The 21,659-nt window shown below is 48.9% G+C and overlaps 1 protein-coding gene across 2 annotated transcripts in view; it reads left to right on the forward strand.

Annotated features, from left to right (window-relative positions):
- The window catches only part of snd1 (staphylococcal nuclease and tudor domain containing 1), a 320,657-nt gene that overhangs the window by 59,131 nt on the left and 239,867 nt on the right, over window positions 1–21,659 (forward strand). For both annotated transcript variants that reach the window (XM_031831421.1, XM_031831420.1), the window contains exons 14-15: window positions 4,914–4,986; window positions 7,344–7,485. In XM_031831421.1, coding sequence (XP_031687281.1) covers window positions 4,914–4,986; window positions 7,344–7,485 — 215 coding nt within the window. The remainder of the gene's footprint in view (window positions 1–4,913; window positions 4,987–7,343; window positions 7,486–21,659) is intronic.

Genomic DNA, 21,659 nt, shown 5'->3' on the forward strand with positions numbered 1-21,659 from the left:
TGACAGTTGGTGCTTAAAGCTAGTGAGGGAGATAAGTGTTTCCAGTTTCAGAGATTTTTGTAGTTCGTTCCAGTCATTGGCAGCAGAGAACTGGAAGGAGAGGCGGCCAAAGAAAGAATTGGTTTTGGGGGTGACTAGAGAGATATACCTGCTGGAGCGTGTGCTACAGGTGGGAGATGCTATGGTGACCAGCGAGCTGAGATAAGGGGGGACTTTACCTAGCAGGGTCTTGTAGATGACATGGAGCCAGTGGGTTTGGCGACGAGTATGAAGCGAGGGCCAGCCAACGAGAGCGTACAGGTCGCAATGGTGGGTAGTATATGGGGCTTTGGTGATAAAACGGATTGCACTGTGATAGACTGCATCCAATTTGTTGAGTAGGGTATTGGAGGCTATTTTGTAAATGACATCGCCAAAGTCGAGGATTGGTAGGATGGTCAGTTTTACAAGGGTATGTTTGGCAGCATGAGTGAAGGATGCTTTGTTGCGAAATAGGAAGCCAATTCTAGATATAACTTTGGATTGGAGATGTTTGATATGGGTCTGGAAGGAGAGTTTACAGTCTAACCAGACACCTAAGTATTTGTAGTTGTCCACGTATTCTAAGTCAGAGCCGTCCAGAGTAGTGATGTTGGACAGGCGGGTAGGTGCAGGTAGCGATCGGTTGAAGAGCATGCATTTAGTTTTACTTGTATTTAAGAGCAATTGGAGGCCACGGAAGGAGAGTTGTATGGCATTGAAGCTTGCCTGGAGGGTTGTTAACACACTGTCCAAAGAAGGGCCGGAAGTATACAGAATGGTGTCGTCTGCGTAGAGGTGGATCAGGGACTCACCAGCAGCAAGAGCGACCTCATTGATGTATACAGAGAAGAGAGTCGGTCCAAGAATTGAACCCTGTGGCACCCCCATTGAGACTGCCAGAGGTCCGGACAGCAGACCCTCCGATTTGACACACTGAACTCTATCAGAGAAGTAGTTGGTGAACCAGGCGAGGCAATCATTTGAGAAACCAAGGCTGTCGAGTCTGCCGATGAGGATATGGTGATTGACAGAGTCGAAAGCCTTGGCCAGATCAATGAATACGGCTGCACAGTAATGTTTCTTATCGATGGCGGTTAAGATATCGTTTAGGACCTTGAGCGTGGCTGAGGTGCACCCATGACCAGCTCTGAAACCAGATTGCATAGCAGAGAAGGTATGGTGAGATTCGAAATGGTCGGTAATCTGTTTGTTGACTTGGCTTTCGAAGACCTTAGAAAGGCACGGTAGGATAGATATAGGTCTGTAGCAGTTTGGGTCAAGAGTGTCCCCCCCTTTGAAGAGTGGGATGACCGCAGCTGCTTTCCAATCTTTGGGAATCTCAGACGACACGAAAGAGAGGTTGAACAGGCTAGTAATAGGGGTGGCAACAATTTCGGCAGATAATTTTAGAAAGAAAGGGTCCAGATTGTCTAGCCCGGCTGATTTGTAGGGGTCCAGATTTTGCAGCTCTTTCAGAACATCAGCTGAATGGATTTGGGAGAAGGAGAAATGGGGAAGGCTTGGGCGAGTTGCTGTTGGGGGTGCAGTGCTGTTGTCCGGGGTAGGAGTAGCCAGGTGGAAAGCATGGCCAGCCGTAGAAAAATGCTTATTGAAATTCTCAATTATGGTGGATTTCAGTGGTGACAGTGTTTCCTATCTTCAGTGCAGTGGGCAGCTGGGAGGAGGTGTTCTTATTCTCCATGGACTTTACAGTGTCCCAGAACTTTTTTGAGTTAGTGTTGCAGGAAGCAAATTTCTGCTTGAAAAAGCTAGCCTTGGCTTTTCTAACTGCCTGTGTATAATGGTTTCTAGCTTCCCTGAACAGCTGCATATCACGGGGGCTGTTCAATGCTAATGCAGAACGCCATAGGATGTTTTTGTGTTGGTTAAGAGCAGTCAGGTCTGGGAAGAACCATGGGCTATATCTGTTCCTTGTTCTAAATGTCTTGAATGGGGCATGTTTATTTAAGATGGTTAGGAAGGCATTTAAAAAAAATATCCAGGCATCCTCTACTGACGAGATGAGATCAATATCCTTCCAGGATACCCCGGCCAGGTCGATTAGAAAGGCCTGCTCGCAGAAGTGTTTCAGGGAGCGTTTTACAGTGATGAGTGGAGGTCGTTTGACCGCTGACCCATTACGGATGCAGGCAATGTGATCGCTGAGATCTTGGTTGAAGACAGCAGAGGTGTATTTAGAGGGGAAGTTGGTTAGGATGATATCTATGAGGGTGCCCGTGTTTAAGGTTTTGGGGAGGTACCTGGTAGGTTCATTGATAATTTGTGTGAGATTGAGGGCATCAAGTTTAGATTGTAGGATGGCTGGGGTGTTAAGCATGTTCCAGTTTAGGTCGCCTAGCAGCACGAACTCTGAAGATAGATGGGGGGCAATCAGTTCACATATGGTGTCCAGAGCACAGCTGGGGGCAGAGGGTGGTCTATAGCAGGCGGCAACGGTGAGAGACTTGTTTTTAGAGAGGTGGATTTTTAAAAGTAGAAGTTCAAATTGTTTGGGTACAGACCTGGATAGTAGGACAGAACTCTGCAGGCTATCTTTGCAGTAGATTGCAACACCGCCCCCTTTGGCAGTTCTATCTTGTCTGAAAATGTTGTAGTTTGGAATTAAAATGTCTGAATTTTTGGTGGTCTTCCTAAGCCAGGATTCAGACACAGCTAGAACATCCGGGTTGGCAGAGTGTGCTAAAGCAGTGAATAGAACAAACTTAGGGAGGAGGCTTCTAATGTTAACATGCATGAAACCAAGGCTATTACGGTTACAGAAGTCGTCAAAAGAGAGTGCCTGGTGAATAGGAGTGGAGCTAGGCACTGCAGGGCCTGGATTCACCTCTACATCGCCAGAGGAACATAGGAGGAGTAGAATAAGGGTACGGCTAAAAGCTATGAGAATTGGTCGTCTAGAACGTCTGGAACATAGAGTAAAAGGACGTTTCTGGGGGCGATAAAATAGCATCAAGGTATAATGTACAGACAAATGTATGGTAGGATGTGAATACAGTGGAGGTAAACCTAGGTATTGAGTGATGTAGAGAGAGATATTGTCTCTAGAAACATTGTTGAAACCAGGAGATGTCATTGCATGTGTGGGTGGTGGAACTAATAGGTTGGATAAGGTATAGTGAGCAGGACTAGAGGCTCTACAGTGAAATAAGCCAATAAACACTAACCAGAACAGCAATGGACAAGACATATTGACATTAAGGAGAGGCATGCTTAGTCGAGTGATCAAAAGGGTCCGGTGAGTGGAGAGGTTGGTTGGTGATTTAGACAGCTAGCCAGGGCATCGGTAGCAAGCTAGCATAGGATGGAGGTCTGTTGTTAGCCACCTCTTGCGTTCCGTCAGTAGATTAGTGGGGTTCCGTGTGGTAGAGGGGATTAATCCAAATCACACAACAACAACAAAAATAAAAACAATAGATATAGTTATAGAGGCCCAAGAAGAAAACATAATAATAATAATACAAAAATAAAAAAATTGTCCGATTGTCTATTCAGATAGCAGCCGGTAAGACAGCTACCGGTTAGCAGGCCGCAGATGGGCGTTCAGGTAACGTCGCGACGGAGTAGCCAGCCGAATAACTCCTTCGGGTAGATAACGTCGGCAGTCCAGTTGTGAAGGCCCGGTGGGGCTCCGCGAAGGCAGTAAAACGGGTCCGGATAGGTGACTGCAGCCCAGGTGTGATTGATGGAACTCAGGAGTGATTGACGGAGCTTGCTAGCTCCGGAATAATTGATGTTTGCTCCGGAATCGACGAAGGCCGATAGTCACACGGATAGCAGCTAGCTAGCTGTGAGATCCGGGTATGAATGTCCAGAGAGCAGTCGAAATCCAGGGACATGGAGAGAAAAATTGGTCCGGTATGTTCCGTTCCGAGCCGCGCTGCGCCGTACAGAACTGGCGATAGATTTTCGAGCTAAAGGATAGCTGATGACCACAAACCGTGGTTAGCTGAATACTAACGATTTGCCAGTAAAGGAGCTAACTAGCTTCTGAACTAGCTTCTGGATTAGCTTCTGGCTAGTTTCAGGCTAGCTTCTTGGAGTTTCTGGCTAGCTTCTTGGAGGATTACAGATCTGAGGTAAATAATACTTTTTTATAAATATACATTGGTGAGGCGGGTTGCAGGAGAGTGTTTTGAAGATGAGTTGATGGAAAATAAAAATAAAATGTATGTGAAAAAGTTGTAAATATATATATATATATACAGGACACGACAAGACGAGGACAAAAGACGTCTGAACTGCTATGCCACCTTGGTGTGAATATAATTATGTGCACCACTAAAGATGAAGATCTCCGGGTTAGCAGATAGATGACGACCCACCCTTGGTGTTTGTGCAAGTGTTTTCCCATGCTACCCTTCTCTCTCCTTCTGTCTCTTTCTGGGCTCCTCAAACTCCTTCTCTTCTCTTCCCTTTCTCATTCTCCCTCATCTCTTACACACACACAGTAGTGAAACACACATCACTGACCCACAGATGACAATGACTGACACAATTTCCATCATCTTCGTCATCTTCATCTGTAGCACTCAATCCCTTTCCAGTAGGAATCTGAACAGGTGGTCATCACACCAGCGTCAGGGTCAGACTGAAAATGCACTCCCTCGTCCCCCCCAACCATTACAGTTTCCATTTTAAGGGTATAGATTACACGTGAAGTGCCTCTGCCGCTGATCCTCATGGTGGAGCCGGGGAGCTTGGAAACTGTATCCCCCCCTCTGAGCCGGAATGGCTCTCTGAGTGTTTATTACCCACAGCTTCATTTCTCCTCTGCGGCTCAAAGACCTGATGGTTTCTCCTTAACTCACTGGATGATGGGATGAACCGTAATGGTGGCCGCTCTGTCTCTCTCTCCCTCTGATTGATCACAGGGCAATCAAGAACGGGAAAGGGCTGCATAGCAAGAAGGAGGTCCCCATCCACAGAGTGGCTGATATCTCTGGGGTAAGATGGATTAGTGTGAGAGTGTGGGTGGGAGAGAGAGAAATGTGGGTGTGTGTGTCTTTGAGGAATAGTTGTGTGTGTTTACTGTTATGTGACTAGGCTTATATCTTGTGTGTTTTTCACCCTGCTGTGTGTGTGTGTGCAATGTTCATGCACATTCTTGGGCCAACATTCTTCTTGATAATATAATTGCCAAACCTTGACCCACCAGTCTCAATGCCCTCCAGTCTCTCCCAAGCCACTCCCCAGGACAAACCTTGTCCTCTGATCTATATATGACTCACTCTAAGTAATATCCATAATACCAGCCCCCCCCGTAACCCCCCATATTACAGCAATAAAGTCCCATCTAAATATAGTTCCCTCTGCGTTAATAAAGTCATCCAGGAAGTTGTTTACGTGTTCCATGGACAGCAGACAGCGTCTCTGCTTATGAAAATTGATTGGGCTGCTCACTAAATGAAGATTAGATTTTACTCCGTGCCCATAAAATGTGTTAACGGGGAGTAATGAGATGCACGTACGTACCCACACTCTCTCTCCACACTCTCTCTCCACACTCTCTCTCCACACTCTCTCTCCACACTCTCTCTCCACACTCTCTCTCCACACTCTCTCTCCACACTCTCTCTCCACACTCTCTCTCCACACTCTCTCTCCACACTCTCTCTCCACACTCTCTCTCCACACTCTCTCTCCACACTCGCTCCACACTCGCTCCATGGCCCACGTGTGTTAAAGCACATAAAGGAATGACGGCTGGGGACACACACTCCCTCCCTCTCATTCTGACCACCTTAAATCTTTGTTTTACGAGGAGACTTGTCCATGCTTTAATGGACTGGGCAGTCAGTCTAGGACGTGTGTTATTGTTTAACGCCCGCATAGACACACGCTGTTCTCCAGTGTAATGAGGTGTGTGTGTTGATCTTGCCCAGCCCCTCTCTAAAGACGCTCCATCTCTCTCAGCAGCCCTCTCTGTGTTTCACTGCAGCCATAGAGGGGATACGACACATTTACATGTCAGCTTGTTTCCCCGTCACTCTGAAGACTGACAGCCGCCCAGGAATAGAGCCTTGATACCATGCCAATCTGTTGATGACTTCTGCCAGTCAGGGAGAACAAGCGCGTGTGTGTGTGTGTGTGTGTCTCTACCTCCATCTTAAAGTACTGCTCCCTCTTGGCTGGAGAGCTGGGCTGTGGAGGCTGTAGTGGCCGGGCCAGGCTAATGTAATGAGCTTTCTAATAAAAACACAGAAATGGCAGCTAACAACCCGATCCACCGTCCCCCTCAGCTCTCCGCCTGTGACACACACACACACACACACACACACACACACACACACACACACACACACACACACACACACACACACACACACACACACAGGGATATTACCGAGAGGGATTATGTAGATGAAGTGGGTTATATTGAGACGAATACAGTGGGGATATATAATGGAGTACAGTGGGGTGTGTGTGTGTACAGTACATACAAAGGTGCTGAGTGGATATGGCACTGGGGCTCTGTCACTCGCTCTGTCTCTCTCTCTCTTCACCCCCCAACACAGGTTACATAAACACAGTCCCTCCTGACTCCTACCCCCCAGCCCAGCTGGTATATATGTGTGTGTTCACCTGTTTCCCTATTCCCATTGCCCACCTTTCTCCATCCTAAGAGGTCATCTGAACGGAGAAATAATGTGTAGTGTAGGGCTAGATTCCTGCCCAGTAACTTTAATCACCACAGCAATGTTGACTTTGCACCCTGCAATCCTGAGCTACCTGGCGCTTGATGGAATAGTTCCACCTTGTCAACAGCATATTTCCTCATCCTGCTCACCCAGTACATCTATCTGTTTTGCCAGAACACATCTCTCTTCCTCTACACACAACTCCCCACCCCACGGCATCTAAATCATGAGAGAGTGCTAGTGAGTCACTGCCTGGTTTGTTATGGCTGCATTGGCCTGCCTGCCTTGGCCTGCCTGCCTAGCTGTGTATTTATTAATATAACTCTCTCTCTCTCTGCCATTGATTCATCAGCCTGTCTGAATAGGCAATGATTTAGCCACGCTTGTAATTCTGGCCTTGGTGTACCCATCAAGCCAGTGACTCACCAGAAAGGGAGAGAGAGAGAGAGATGAGGCCTAACAATGTCATGGTGAAATCATCGGTTCGTTCACCCTTACCAAGAAACCCCACGCAATGAACTTCAACCTAATTTACTCATCTGCATATGAAGTGGATGGACTAAGACTGAGGTGTATGATCCACTATCAGACCATCCAATTGACATGAAGATCTGCATTTCTAGGGTGAAGCTGCTACTCTGAACATGTTTCTTTCTTCTCCAGGAAACACAGAAGGCCAAGCAGTTCCTGCCTTTCCTCCAGAGAGCGGGCCGCTCAGAGGCGGTGGTAGAATACGTGTTCAGTGGCTCCCGCCTCAAACTCTACATGCCCAAAGAGACCTGCCTCATCACCTTCCTCCTCGCCGGTAAGTAGTCCATCCGCGAGGGCCATTAGGCTACTTCCTGGTTTAGCTAACTACATCCTGGTTTAGCTAACTACATCCTGGTTTAGCTAACTACATCCTGGTTTAGCTAACTACATCCTGGTTTAGCTAACTACATCCTGGTTTAGCTAACTACATCCTGGTTTAGCTAACTTTCTTCCACCGTCCTTCCAGTTACTCACAAATCAAATGTATATGTCACATACACAGTTTACAGCAGGATATAAGGTACTGTGAAATGCTTGTGCTAGGAGCTAACAGGGCGACGTGTCTGTCAGCCCATCTTGTTGGCTACCTCAGAGATTGGAGCAGTGCCTGGTTAGACTATTAGTCATCAGTCTTATAACTCTGTAACCAACATTTGTTTTGGTTTACTTACAGTTTAATAAAAACATAGGCTAGTAGGGGAGTGTGTGTGCAGTGTGTGAGGAGAGGTGTGTGTGTGTGCAGTGTGTGAGGAGAGGTGTGTGTGTGAGGAGAGGTGTGTGTGTGGCAGTGTGTGAGGAGAGGTGTGTGTGGTGTGTGAGAGAGGTGTGTGTGAGGAGAGGTGTGTGTGAAGGATGAGGTGTGTGTGAGGAGAGGTGTGTAGTGAGGAAGAGGTGTGTGGTGAGGAGAGGTGTTGTGAAAGGAGAGGTGTGTGTGAGTAGAGGTGGTGTGTGAGGGAGTGTGTGTGAGGAGAGGTGTGGTGAAGGGAGAGGTGTGTGTGAGGAGAGGTGTGTGTGAGGGAGGGGTTGTGAGGAGAGGTGTGTGTGAGGAAGGTGTGTGTGAGGAGAGGTGTGTGTGAGGAGAGGTTGTGTGTGAGGAGAGGTGGTTGTGATGAGGGAGGTGTGGTGTGAGGAGAGGTGTGTGAGGAGAGGTGTGCTGTGAGGAGAGGTGTGTGTGAGGAGAGGTGTGTGTGAGGAGAGGTGTGTGTGAGGAGAGGTGTGTGGGAGGAGAGGTGTGTGTGAGGAGAGGTGGTGGTGAGGAAGAGGTGGTGTGTGGGGAGATGTGTGGTGTGTGAGAGAGGTTGTGTGATGAGGAGGTGGTGGTGTGAGGAGAGAGTGTGTGTGAGGAGAGGTGGTGTGGTGAGGAGAGGTGTGTGTGAGGAGAGGTGTCGGTGTGGAGGAGAGGTGTGTGTGAGGAGAGGTGTGTGTGAGGAAGGTGTGTGTGAGGAGAGGTGTGTGTGAGGAGAGGTGGTGGTGTGAGGAGAGGTGTGTGTGAGGAGAGGTGTGTGTGAGGAGAGGTGTGTGTGAGGAGAGGTGGTGTGTGAGGAGAGGTGTGTGTGAGGAGAGGTGTGTGTGAGGAGAGGTGTGTGTGAGGAGAGGTGTGTGTGAGGAGAGGTGTGTGTGAGGAGAGGTGTGTGTGAGGAGAGGTGGTGAGGAGAGGTGTGTGTGAGAGAGGTGTGTGTGAGGAGAGGTGTGTGTGGGGAGAGGTGTGTGTGTGAGGAGAGGTGTGTGTGAGGAGAGGTGTGTGTGTGAGGAGAGGTGTGTGTGTGAGGAGAGGTGTGTGTGTGTGAGGAGAGGTGTGTGTGAGGAGAGGAGAGGTGTGTGTGAGGAGAGGAGAGGTGTGTGTGAGGAGAGGTGTGTGTGTGTGAGGAGAGGTGTGTGTGTGTGAGGAGAGGTGTGTGTGTGTGAGGAGAGGTGTGTGTGTGTGAGGAGAGGTGTGTGTGTGTGAGGAGAGGTGTGTGTGTGTGAGGAGAGGTGTGTGTGTGTGAGGAGAGGTGTGTGTGTGTGAGGAGAGGTGTGTGTGTGTGAGGAGAGGTGTGTGTGAGGAGAGGTGTGTGTGAGGAGAGGTGTGTGTGAGGAGAGGTGTGTGTGAGGAGAGGTGTGTGTGAGGAGAGGTGTGTGTGAGGAGAGGTGTGTGTGAGGAGAGGTGTGTGTGAGGAGAGGTGTGTGTGAGGAGAGGTGTGTGTGAGGAGAGGTGTGTGTGAGGAGAGGTGTGTGTGAGGGAGGTGTGTGTGTGTGAGGAGAGGTGTGTGTGTGTGAGGAGAGGTGTGTGTGTGAGGAGAGGTGTGTGTGTGTGAGGAGAGGTGTGTGTGTGTGAGAGGAGAGGTGTGTGTGTGTGTGAGGAGAGGTGTGTGTGAGGAGAGGTGTGTGTGAGGAGAGGTGTGTGTGAGGAGAGGTGTGTGTGAGGAGAGGGTGTGTGAGGAGAGAGTGTGTGTGAGGAGAGGTGTGTGTGAGAGAGGTGTGTGTGAGGAGAGGTGTGTGTGAGGAGAGGTGTGTGTGAGGAGAGGTGTGTGTGAGGAGAGGTGTGTGTGAGGAGAGGTGTGTGTGAGGAGAGGTGTGTGTGAGGAGAGGTGTGTGTGAGGAGAGGTGTGTGTGTGAGGAGAGGTGTGTGTGTGAGGAGAGGTGTGTGTGTGAGGAGAGGTGTGTGTGTGAGGAGAGGTGTGTGTGTGAGGAGAGGTGTGTGTGTGAGGAGAGGTGTGTGTGTGAGGAGAGGTGTGTGTGAGGAGAGGTGTGTGTGAGGAGAGGTGTGTGTGAGGAGAGGTGTGTGTGAGGAGAGGTGTGTGTGAGGAGAGGGTGTGTGAGGAGAGGTGTGTGTGAGGAGAGGTGTGTGTGTGAGGAGAGGTGTGTGTGTGAGGAGAGGTGTGTGTGTGAGGAGAGGTGTGTGTGTGAGGAGAGGTGTGAGGAGAGGTGTGTGTGTGAGGAGAGGTGTGTGTGTGAGGAGAGGTGTGTGTGAGGAGAGGTGTGTGTGTGTGTGTGAGGAGAGGTGTGTGTGTGTGTGTGAGGAGAGGTGGTGTGTGTGTGTGAGGAGAGGGTGTGTGTGTGTGTGTGAGGAGAGGTGTGTGTGTGTGTGTGTGAGGAGAGGTGTGTGTGTGTGTGTGAGAGAGGTGTGTGTGTGTGTGTGAGGAGAGGTGTGTGTGTGTGTGTGTGAGGAGAGGTGTGTGTGTGTGTGTGTGTGTGTGTGTGTGTGTGTGAGGAGAGGTGTGTGTGTGTGTGTGTGAGGAGAGGTGTGTGTGTGAGGAGAGGTGTGTGTGTGTGAGGAGAGGTGTGTGTGTGTGAGGAGAGGTGTGTGTGTGTGTGAGGAGAGGTGTGTGTGTGTGAGGAGAGGTGTGTGTGTGTGTGAGGAGAGGTGTGTGTGTGTGTGAGGAGAGGTGTGTGTGTGTGTGAGGAGAGGTGTGTGTGTGTGTGAGGAGAGGTGTGTGTGTGTGTGAGGAGAGGTGTGTGTGTGTGTGAGGAGAGGTGTGTGTGTGTGTGAGGAGAGGTGTGTGTGTGTGTGAGGAGAGGTGTGTGTGTGTGTGTGAGGAGAGGTGTGTGTGTGTGTGTGAGGAGAGGTGTGTGTGTGTGTGTGTGAGGAGAGGTGTGTGTGTGTGTGAGGAGAGGTGTGTGTGTGTGTGTGTGAGGAGAGGTGTGTGTGTGTGTGAGGAGAGGTGTGTGTGTGTGTGTGTGTGTGTGTGTGTGTGAGGAGAGGTGTGTGTGTGTGTGTGTGTGAGGAGAGGTGTGTGTGTGTGTGTGTGTGTGTGAGGAGAGGTGTGTGTGTGTGTGTGAGGAGAGGTGTGTGTGTGTGAGGAGAGGTGTGTGTGTGTGTGTGTGAGGAGAGGGTGTGTGTGTGAGGAGAGGTGTGTGTGTGTGTGTGAGGAGAGGTGTGTGTGTGTGTGTGAGGAGAGGTGTGTGTGTGTGTGTGTGAGGAGAGGTTGTGTGTGGTGTGTGAGGAGAGGTGTGGGTGTGGTGTGTGGTGTGTGAGGAGAGGTGTGTGTGTGTGTGAGGAGAGGTGTGTGTGTGTGTGTGTGTGAGGAGAGGTGTGTGTGTGTGTGTGTGTGAGGAGAGGTGTGTGTGTGTGTGTGAGGAGAGGTGTGTGTGTGTGTGTGTGAGGAGATGGTGTGTGTGTGTGTGTGAGGAGAGGGTGTGTGTGTGTGTGTGTGAGGAGAGGTGTGTGTGTGTGTGTGTGTGAGGAGAGGTGTGTGTGTGAGGAGAGGTGTGTGTGTGTGAGGAGAGGTGTGTGTGTGTGAGGAGAGGTGTGTGTGTGAGGAGAGGTGTGTGTGTGTGAGGAGAGGTGTGTGTGTGTGGTGTGAGGGAGAGGTGTGTGTGTGTGTGAGGAGAGGTGTGTGTGTGGTGAGGAGAGGTGTGTGTGTGTGTGTGTGAGGAGAGGTGTGTGTGTGTGTGAGGAGCGGTGTGTGCTGTGGTGTGAGTGCGGAGGTGTTGTGTGTGTGAGGGTGTGAGGAGCAGGCTGTGGGTGAGTGAGGAAGAGGTGTGGGTGTGAGTTAGGAGCTGTTGTGCTGTGTGTGTGAGGAGAGGTGTGTGTGTGTGTGTGCGGAGCGGTGTGTGTGTGTGTGAGGAGAGGTGTGTGTGTGAGGAGAGGTGTGAGGAGAGGTGTGAGGAGAGGTGTGGGTGTGAGGAGAGGTGTGGGTGTGTGTGTACAGTATGTGAGGAGAGGTGGGTGTGTGTGCACAGTATGTGAGGAGAGGTGTGGGTGTGAGGAGAGGTGTGGGTGTGAGGAGAGGTGGGTGTGTGTGTACAGTATGTGAGGAGAGGTGTGCGCAGTATGTGAGGAGAGGTGTGCGCAGTATGTGAGGAGGTGTGAGGAGAGGTGTGCGCAGTATGTGAGGAGAGGTGTGCGCAGTATGTGAGGAGAGGTGTGCGCAGTATGTGAGGAGAGGTGTGCGCAGTATGTGAGGAGAGGTGTGCGCAGTATGTGAGGAGAGGTGTGCGCAGTAGTATGTGAGGAGAGGTGTGCCGCAGTATGTGAGGAGAGGTGTGCGCAGTATGTGAGGAGAGGTGTGCGCAGTATGTGAGGAGAGGTGTGCGCAGTATGTGAGGAGAGGTGTGCGCAGTATGTGAGGAGAGGTGTGCGCAGTATGTGAGGAGAGGTGTGCGCAGTATGTGAGGAGAGGTGTGCGCAGTATGTGAGGAGAGGTATGTGAGGAGAGGTATGTGCGCAGTATGTGAGGAGAGGTATGTGAGTACAGTATGTGAGGAGAGGTATGTGAGTACAGTATGTGAGGAGAGGTGGGTGTGTGTGTGCAGTATGTGAGGAGAGGTGGGTGTGTGTGTGCCAGACATATCAAGCCAGGTGCAGCGTCGCGGCCCCAGTTCAGAGGTCACAGTGTCTGATATCAGAGCTAGCGGAGCGCCCAGCTGTTAGCAGTCATTCACTTCGAAGGTCCACAGGGGTCTGGTGAAACCACGCCAACCGGCCCCTTGCACCATTGGGATGGCGTGTAGCTGATGTGACCTTTCACCTCATGCGGGCATTGACCCTACCCTACCCCCGATCCCTGCCAGCGACCTCCCCACTCTGTCTCGTCTGTCATTTTGTGCCAAGCCAGGTGTCTGATTGCAAATCAGTGTCAAACGCAGGGCTCTCCAACCCTCTTCCTGGAGAGCTACCGTCCTCTAGGTTTTTGCTCCAACCCTCATCTAGTGCCCCTGATTCTAGAAAATAGTTGCTTGCTAAGATAAATCAGGTCAGTTACAACTGGGACTGGATTGAAAACCTACAGGACGGTGGCTCTCCAGGAACAGGGTTGTAGAGCCCTGGTCTAGGGAGCATTTGGGGTATGAGGTGACCATTTTGTGCCCGGGAAACAAGCAGAGTGACAGTTGCAAGAGAAATATATAGGCTACAATGTACTGTAGATTGGTTATGGTTGTGTTTATACTTTCTGTCTGGCAGCTCAGCTTTCTGTCTGGCAGCTCAGGTTGATTTGTGCAGACAATTTAGATCTGAATCGGTCGATAGCAGGAATGCTTGTGTGTTTTAGATTAGATGAGACTCCATTTACTCGACTAGCCGTAATAGAAGCATTACATCTAATCCAGGCATCTATCTATCGGTCTCTATTTCAGCTCTGTCATTGACCAAACAAAAGAAGAACCCACTTCATTCATTTCCCAACAGGACGCCACCATTTATTCATGATCGCATCATCCCCGGTTTAATTGTGCATGTCTTCCATTGTAAATGTTTTAATTAATTTGGTCATTTGTTTCTAAATGTCTTTCCCCTTTGTCATTGGTTTTTGTAATGAATCATTTTCTCTGCCAGGCATTTAGACTTGACCCTCTCTCTCCATCAAGACACCTAGGCCTTTATTAAGACTGGTTGGAAATCTGACATTATAACTTGACATACGCATACACACGCGTGTGTTTTCTGTCATTGGAAATGATTTTATTCAATCAGTGGTTATTACCATGTGACAATAAGCACATTATGGCACAGAGCCTGGGTTTATTTGATTAAGGCCGTTCCCCGGTATAATGGTTTTCTGCTAGGAAATGACAGTTCATGTTGTCTTTAATAAACACATTAAGGCCAGATTAACGCTGATTGATACAAACGATCCCTGCTCCCTTTTTTAATATGAGGTGCTTCCGTTATGGTTAGCCACCGCACCGCATCCTGACCACCCTCACCTTTCCTGGAACGGTGTGCTTCCGTTATGGTTAGCCACCGCACCGCATCCTGACCACCCTCACCTTTCCTGGAACGGTGTGCTTCCGTTATGGTTAGCCACCGCACCGCATCCTGACCACCCTCACCTTTCCTGGAACGGTGTGCTTCCGTTATGGTTAGCCACCGCACCGCATCCTGACCACCCTCACCTTTCCTGGAACGGTGTGCTTCCGTTATGGTTAGCCACCGCACCGCATCCTGACCACCCTCACCTTTCCTGGAACGGTGTGCTTCCGTTATGGTTAGCCACCGCACCGCATCCTGACCACCCTCACCTTTCCTGGAACGGTGTGCTTCCGTTATGGTTAGCCACCGCACCGCATCCTGACCACCCTCACCTTTCCTGGAACGGTGTGCTTCCGTTATGGTTAGCCACCGCACCGCATCCTGACCACCCTCACCTTTCCTGGAACGGTGTGCTTCCGTTATGGTTAGCCACCGCACCGCATCCTGACCACCCTCACCTTTCCTGGAACGGTGTGCTTCCGTTATGGTTAGCCACCGCACCGCATCCTGACCACCCTCACCTTTCCTGGAACGGTGTGCTTCCGTTATGGTTAGCCACCGCACCGCATCCTGACCACCCTCACCTTTCCTGGAACGGTGTGCTTCCGTTATGGTTAGCCACCGCACCGCATCCTGACCACCCTCACCTTTCCTGGAACGGTGTGCTTCCGTTATGGTTAGCCACCGCACCGCATCCTGACCACCCTCACCTTTCCTGGAACGGTGTGCTTCCGTTATGGTTAGCCACCGCACCGCATCCTGACCACCCTCACCTTTCCTGGAACGGTGTGCTTCCGTTATGGTTAGCCACCGCACCGCATCCTGACCACCCTCACCTTTCCTGGAACGGTGTGCTTCCGTTATGGTTAGCCACCGCACCGCATCCTGACCACCCTCACCTTTCCTGGAACGGTGTGCTTCCGTTATGGTTAGCCACCGCACCGCATCCTGACCACCCTCACCTTTCCTGGAACGGTGTGCTTCCGTTATGGTTAGCCACCGCACCGCATCCTGACCACCCTCACCTTTCCTGGAACGGTGTGCTTCCGTTATGGTTAGCCACCGCACCGCATCCTGACCACCCTCACCTTTCCTGGAACGGTGTGCTTCCGTTATGGTTAGCCACCGCACCGCATCCTGACCACCCTCACCTTTCCTGGAACGGTGTGCTTCCGTTATGGTTAGCCACCGCACCGCATCCTGACCACCCTCACCTTTCCTGGAACGGTGTGCTTCCGTTATGGTTAGCCACCGCACCGCATCCTGACCACCCTCACCTTTCCTGGAACGGTGTGCTTCCGTTATGGTTAGCCACCGCACCGCATCCTGACCACCCTCACCTTTCCTGGAACGGTGTGCTTCCGTTATGGTTAGCCACCGCACCGCATCCTGACCACCCTCACCTTTCCTGGAACGGTGTGCTTCCGTTATGGTTAGCCACCGCACCGCATCCTGACCACCCTCACCTTTCCTGGAACGGTGTGCTTCCGTTATGGTTAGCCACCGCACCGCATCCTGACCACCCTCACCTTTCCTGGAACGGTGTGCTTCCGTTATGGTTAGCCACCGCACCGCATCCTGACCACCCTCACCTTTCCTGGAACGGTGTGCTTCCGTTATGGTTAGCCACCGCACCGCATCCTGACCACCCTCACCTTTCCTGGAACGGTGTGCTTCCGTTATGGTTAGCCACCGCACCGCATCCTGACCACCCTCACCTTTCCTGGAACGGTGTGCTTCCGTTATGGTTAGCCACCGCACCGCATCCTGACCACCCTCACCTTTCCTGGAACGGTGTGCTTCCGTTATGGTTAGCCACCGCACCGCATCCTGACCACCCTCACCTTTCCTGGAACGGTGTGCTTCCGTTATGGTTAGCCACCGCACCGCATCCTGACCACCCTCACCTTTCCTGGAACGGTGTGCTTCCGTTATGGTTAGCCACCGCACCGCATCCTGACCACCCTCACCTTTCCTGGAACGGTGTGCTTCCGTTATGGTTAGCCACCGCACCGCATCCTGACCACCCTCACCTTTCCTGGAACGGTGTGCTTCCGTTATGGTTAGCCACCGCACCGCATCCTGACCACCCTCACCTTTCCTGGAACGGTGTGCTTCCGTTATGGTTAGCCACCGCACCGCATCCTGACCACCCTCACCTTTCCTGGAACGGTGTGCTTCCGTTATGGTTAGCCACCGCACCGCATCCTGACCACCCTCACCTTTCCTGGAACGGTGTGGGTGTGTGTCTAATAGTTTCTTCATTTATTTGTGTGTGTGTGTGTGTGTGTGTTATTGCTGCCTGTGGGTTTGTGTGGTCATGACTTTGCCTTCGATGCCGTGTTACGTCTTTGTCTGTGTGTGTCCCGTGTGTGTATATTGTGTGTGGTACATTGTATGTGTGTATATTGCTCAGAGTTCATGTGCGCCTCTGTGGTTCTTATTAAGGTTAGAGACCCCTGCTATATGGGACTGTTGGCATACCATAACTACCCCCTGTTATCTTTTACCCCACATACCCGTATCTACTAACACTACCCCACTCTTATCTTCATGTCCTCTCAATGTGCCAAAGTTCTCTCCCATGTTTTATCTCCCTCTGTATGTGTGAAATGTCATACGGGCTGCATCCCAAATGGCACCCTATTCCTACTTAGTGCACTACTTTTGACCAGGGCCCTGATGAAAAGTTGTGCACTACCGTGCCTTCTGAAAGTATTGATACCCCTAGACTTATTCCACATTTTGTTGTTACAGCCTGAATTCAAAATGGATTTCATACACCCCCCCCCCCCCGCAACCATCTACACACACTGCCCCATAATGACAAAGTGAAAATATATTTTTCAAACTTATTGAAAATTTTATAAAGAAATATTTATTTTACACAAGTATTCATACCACTGAGTCAATACTTTGTAGAAGCACCTTTGGCAGCCATTACAGCTGTGAGTCTTTCTGGGTAAGTCTCTAAGCTTTCCACACCTGGATTGTGCAACATTTGCCCCCTTTTTTTATTGAAAAAAATATTCAAGCTCTGTCAAATTGGTTGTTGATTATTGCTAGATTTACAAGTAGATTTAAGTCAAAACTGTAACTTGGCCATTCGGGAACATTCACTGTCTTCTTGGTGAGCAACTTCAGTGTAGATTTGGCTTTGTGTTTTAGCTTATTGTCCTGTTGAAAGGTAAATGAATCTCCCAGTGTCTGGTGGAAAGCAGAATGGACCAGGTGTTCCTTTTTTTATAAAAAAACTCCCCAGTCTTTAACAATTACAAGCATACCCATAACATAATGCAGCCAAAAATATAGTTGCTTAAAAATATTGAGAATGGTACTCAGTCATATGTTGTATTGGATTTGCTCCAAACGTACCACTTTGTAATCAGGACAAAAAGTTAATTGCTTTGCCACATTGTTTTGCAGTATTACTTTAGTGCCTTGTTGCAAACAGGATGCATGTTTTGGAATATGTTTTATTCTGTACAGGCTTCCTTCTTTTCATTCTGTCAATAACGTTAACATTGTGGAGTAACTACAATGTTGTTGATCCATCCTTCCCGGCGACTGAGTTAGGATGGACGCCTGTATCAAAGGGATATTCACTGGGGGTTTTTATCCACAAATGGTTGCCCTTTGAGGCATTGGAAAGCCTCCTTGGTCTTTCTGATTGAATCTGTGTTTGAAATTCACTGCTCGACTAAGGTACGATACAGAGATGATGTCTGTGTTTGAAATTCACTGCTCGACTAAGGTACGATACAGAGATGATGTCTGTGTTTGAAATTCACTGCTCGACTAAGGTACGATACAGAGATGATGTCTGTTTGAAATTCACTGCTCGACTAAGGTACGATACAGAGATGATGTCTGTTTGAAATTCACTGCTCGACTAAGGTACGATACAGAGATGATGTCTGTGTTTGAAATTCACTGCTCGACTAAGGTACGATACAGAGATGATGTCTGTGTTTGAAATTCACTGCTCGACTAAGGTACGATACAGAGATGATGTCTGTGTTTGAAATTCACTGCTCGACTAAGGTACGATACAGAGATGATGTCTGTGTTTGAAATTCACTGCTCGACTAAGGTACGATACAGAGATGATGTCTGTGTTTGAAATTCACTGCTCGACTAAGGTACGATACAGAGATGATGTCTGTGTTTGAAATTCACTGCTCGACTAAGGTACGCTACAGAGATGATGTCTGTGTTTGAAATTCACTGCTCGACTAAGGTACGATACAGAGATGATGTCTGTGTTTGAAATTCACTGCTCGACTAAGGTACGATACAGAGATGATGTGGTCATTCAAACATGTTAAACACTTTTCTTTCTATTTTTTTTTATTTAACTAGGCAAGTCAGTTAAGAACAAATTATTATTTAAACACTTATTATTTCACACAGAGCCCATACAATTTGTGACTGAAGCACATTTTTCTTCTAACTTATTTAGGCTTGCTGTAACAAACGGGTTGAATACTAATTGACTCAACATTTTAGCTTTTCATTTGTAATTCATTTGAAAAATAATCTAAAAGCATAATTGCACTTTGATATTATGGGGTGTTGTGTGTCGGCCAGTGACACAACATCTCAAATGAATCCATTTTAAATTCCAGCTGTAACACAAGAAAATGTGTAAATACTTTCTGAAGGCTCTGTATATGAGCTTAAAGATGCAGTCCTGGATCTTAAACCCTTACAAATCCGTAACATATCATATGAATTGCAAAAAAATATTTACAGAAATTGTATGTCTTAACCTATCATACGAAATAGAAATAGATGACGCAGTACACAATTGTGCACCATTTTCGGGAAACCTTTTTGACTCGTGAGCGCTACTTACTTTAATTTGACCTATATTGTCACAACAAAATCCTGTAGCAACAGAAATGGAACATTAGTCAATAATGTTGGTTAACTGGTGGTCAGGCTTTTAGCCGGCCAAAAGTAGGCTACATGATATTTGCTATGTGTGTTAGTGAGGGTTTTCAGTGAATTTCAATATCCATTCAAACATTTCAAAAAGCATTCCACTTTGACATTCTGGGCTGTGTGTGTAGGCCAGTGACAAACAATCAACAAAATGTGGAAAAAGTCAAGTGGTGAAGACTTTCTTGAAGGGAATAGGAAGCCATTTTGATCTGTTGCATGTTGAACACCAGACGCCCGTCACCCTCCAGACCCCTTCATATAGGCTACTCACAATCACATAATGTATTGAAGGTTTCCACATCTCTAGAACATATGGATGGGATTGTCGAGGCCAGATGGGTGCATCCGTGTAATGGCCAATCTGTTTGTAATGTCAGGCAGGAATTCAACTGGATTGGAAGGAGGCTCTCCGGAGAGGTTGTGTGCGTGTCTAGTTGAGTGAGCTTTCCTGGGCACCATACCAAATGGACATAAATCCTTGTAGACAGAAGTGTCGTGTCTCTTGAGGTCTGCTTATTGTGGAAGTCTGATGCTTTACCTGTTGACACCAAAGAGCCCTGCTCTCGGTCTTTCTCTCTCTCTCTCTGTCTTCGTGTTTCTCAATATGCATACTACCGTGCTCCGCTCTCATCCTTCGAGTGCGTTCTTTTGAGGACGAGAGTGTGGAGAAACGCATAAAACATTACTCACACTCCCCTCTACTGTATTACCTCATGCTGCTCCTCCCCCTGCTGTATTACCTCACGCTGCTCCTCCCCCTACTGTATTACCTCACGCTGCACCTCCCTCTACTGTATTACCTCACGCTGCACCTCCCCCTACTGTATTACCTCACGCTGCACCTCCCTCTACTGTATTACCTCATGCTGCTCCTCCCCCTGCTGTATTACCTCACGCTGCTCCTCCCCCTACTGTATTACCTCACGCTGCTCCTCCCCCTACTGTATTACCTCACGCTGCACCTCCCCCTACTGTATTACCTCACGCTGCACCTCCCCTCTACTGTATTACCTCACGCTGCACCTCCTTCTACTGTATTACCTCACACTGCTCCTCCCTCTACTGTATTACCTCACGCTGCACCTCCCTCTACTGTATAACCTCACGCTGCTCCTCCCCCTGCTGTATTACCTCACGCTGCACCTCCCTCTACTGTATTACCTCACGCTGCACCTCCCTCTACTGTATTACCTCACGCTGCTCCTCCCCCTGCTGTATTACCTCACGCTGCTCCTCCCCCTACTGTATTACCTCACGCTGCACCTCCCTCTACTGTATTACCTCACGCTGCACCTCCCCCTACTGTATTACCTCACGCTGCACCTCCCTCTACTGTATTACCTCATGCTGCTCCTCCCCCTGCTGTATTACCTCACGCTGCTCCTCCCCCTACTGTATTACCTCACGCTGCTCCTCCCCCTACTGTATTACCTCACGCTGCACCTCCCCCTACTGTATTACCTCACGCTGCACCTCCCCTCTACTGTATTACCTCACGCTGCACCTCCTTCTACTGTATTACCTCACACTGCTCCTCCCTCTACTGTATTACCTCACGCTGCACCTCCCTCTACTGTATTACCTCACGCTGCTCCTCCCCCTGCTGTATTACCTCACGCTGCACCTCCCTCTACTGTATTACCTCACGCTGTTCCTCCCTCTACTGTATTACCTCACGCTGCTCCTCCCTCTACTGTATTACCTCACGCGGCTCAGGAACAGGGTTGGAGAAGCCATGTTACAGAGTTTAGGTGAAATATCACCTGTCACTCAGCAAGAGGCTGCATGCTCCTCAAACAGTGGTTGATGTGTGGAGTGAAATAAGTATTCCTATAAGCTCATATTTCTATATGCAACCCTCTGTGAAAGCAGACTTTAAGGTTGCTACTAAAGAGGATCCCAGGTACAACTATTTATTTCTCAGTTGCTTATATTAAGCACACACTTCACAATAAAACCGGAGTAGCCTACCCGGCATGATTGAAAGGAAAGGGGCTCCATTCTCTATTTGAGTACATATGAATGACATCTCTTTTTTTCCCCTGCCCCTGTTCCTGCCCATTTTTATAATTTCTTTTATAAAGAAATTGTAACTATTAATAAAGATTTTACTGAGAGTAGTCTGAAGGGTGAAATATGATCCCTTGATTAGAGAACAGCCTGTGTAGCCAGAGGCAAGTAACAGAGCGGCAACTTTATTTTGCATATTTCTCAAACTATTTTAGGTTGTTTTCAATATAAGCACTTTGTGACAACTGCTGATGTAAAAAGGGCTTTGAAGGGGGAGCCTCAACACGCACACACACACTTTGTTATTAACCTTTAACTAGTCAAGTCAGTTAATAAGAACAGTCTCTTATTTACAATGACGTACTACCGCGGCCAATTGTGCGCCGCCCTATTGGACTCCCTATCACGGCCGGATGTGATACAGCCTGGATTCGAACCAGGGACTGTTGTGACACCTCTTGCACTGAGATGCAGTGCCTTAGACCGCTGCACCAGACCCTTTGTGGATGTATTTTTATTCACCAAGAATAATTGCCCCGTTCCTCTTCGCTAGCTGTGGGAGAATAGAGCTGGTTTCTAAAATACGTGTTCTATACAGGCATGTCCATAAGCTGCATCCCAGTTGTCTAAAACAACATTTAGCTCATATAACCCTTTAGTGTGTGTACTTTACTGTGTTTATACTTGTGATATCGCTATTCAACATTAATGTATATAATCATTCATTCAAAATGCCAAAAATGGATGTACCAATCCCAGTAGGCTTCTTTTAAAGGATCTGTTTGCGTAGACTGTATAGACCCCGTTTAAGAGCTCTG

Source organism: Oncorhynchus kisutch, linkage group LG9 (assembly GCF_002021735.2).
Source record: "Oncorhynchus kisutch isolate 150728-3 linkage group LG9, Okis_V2, whole genome shotgun sequence".
Lineage (NCBI taxonomy): Eukaryota > Metazoa > Chordata > Actinopteri > Salmoniformes > Salmonidae > Oncorhynchus > Oncorhynchus kisutch.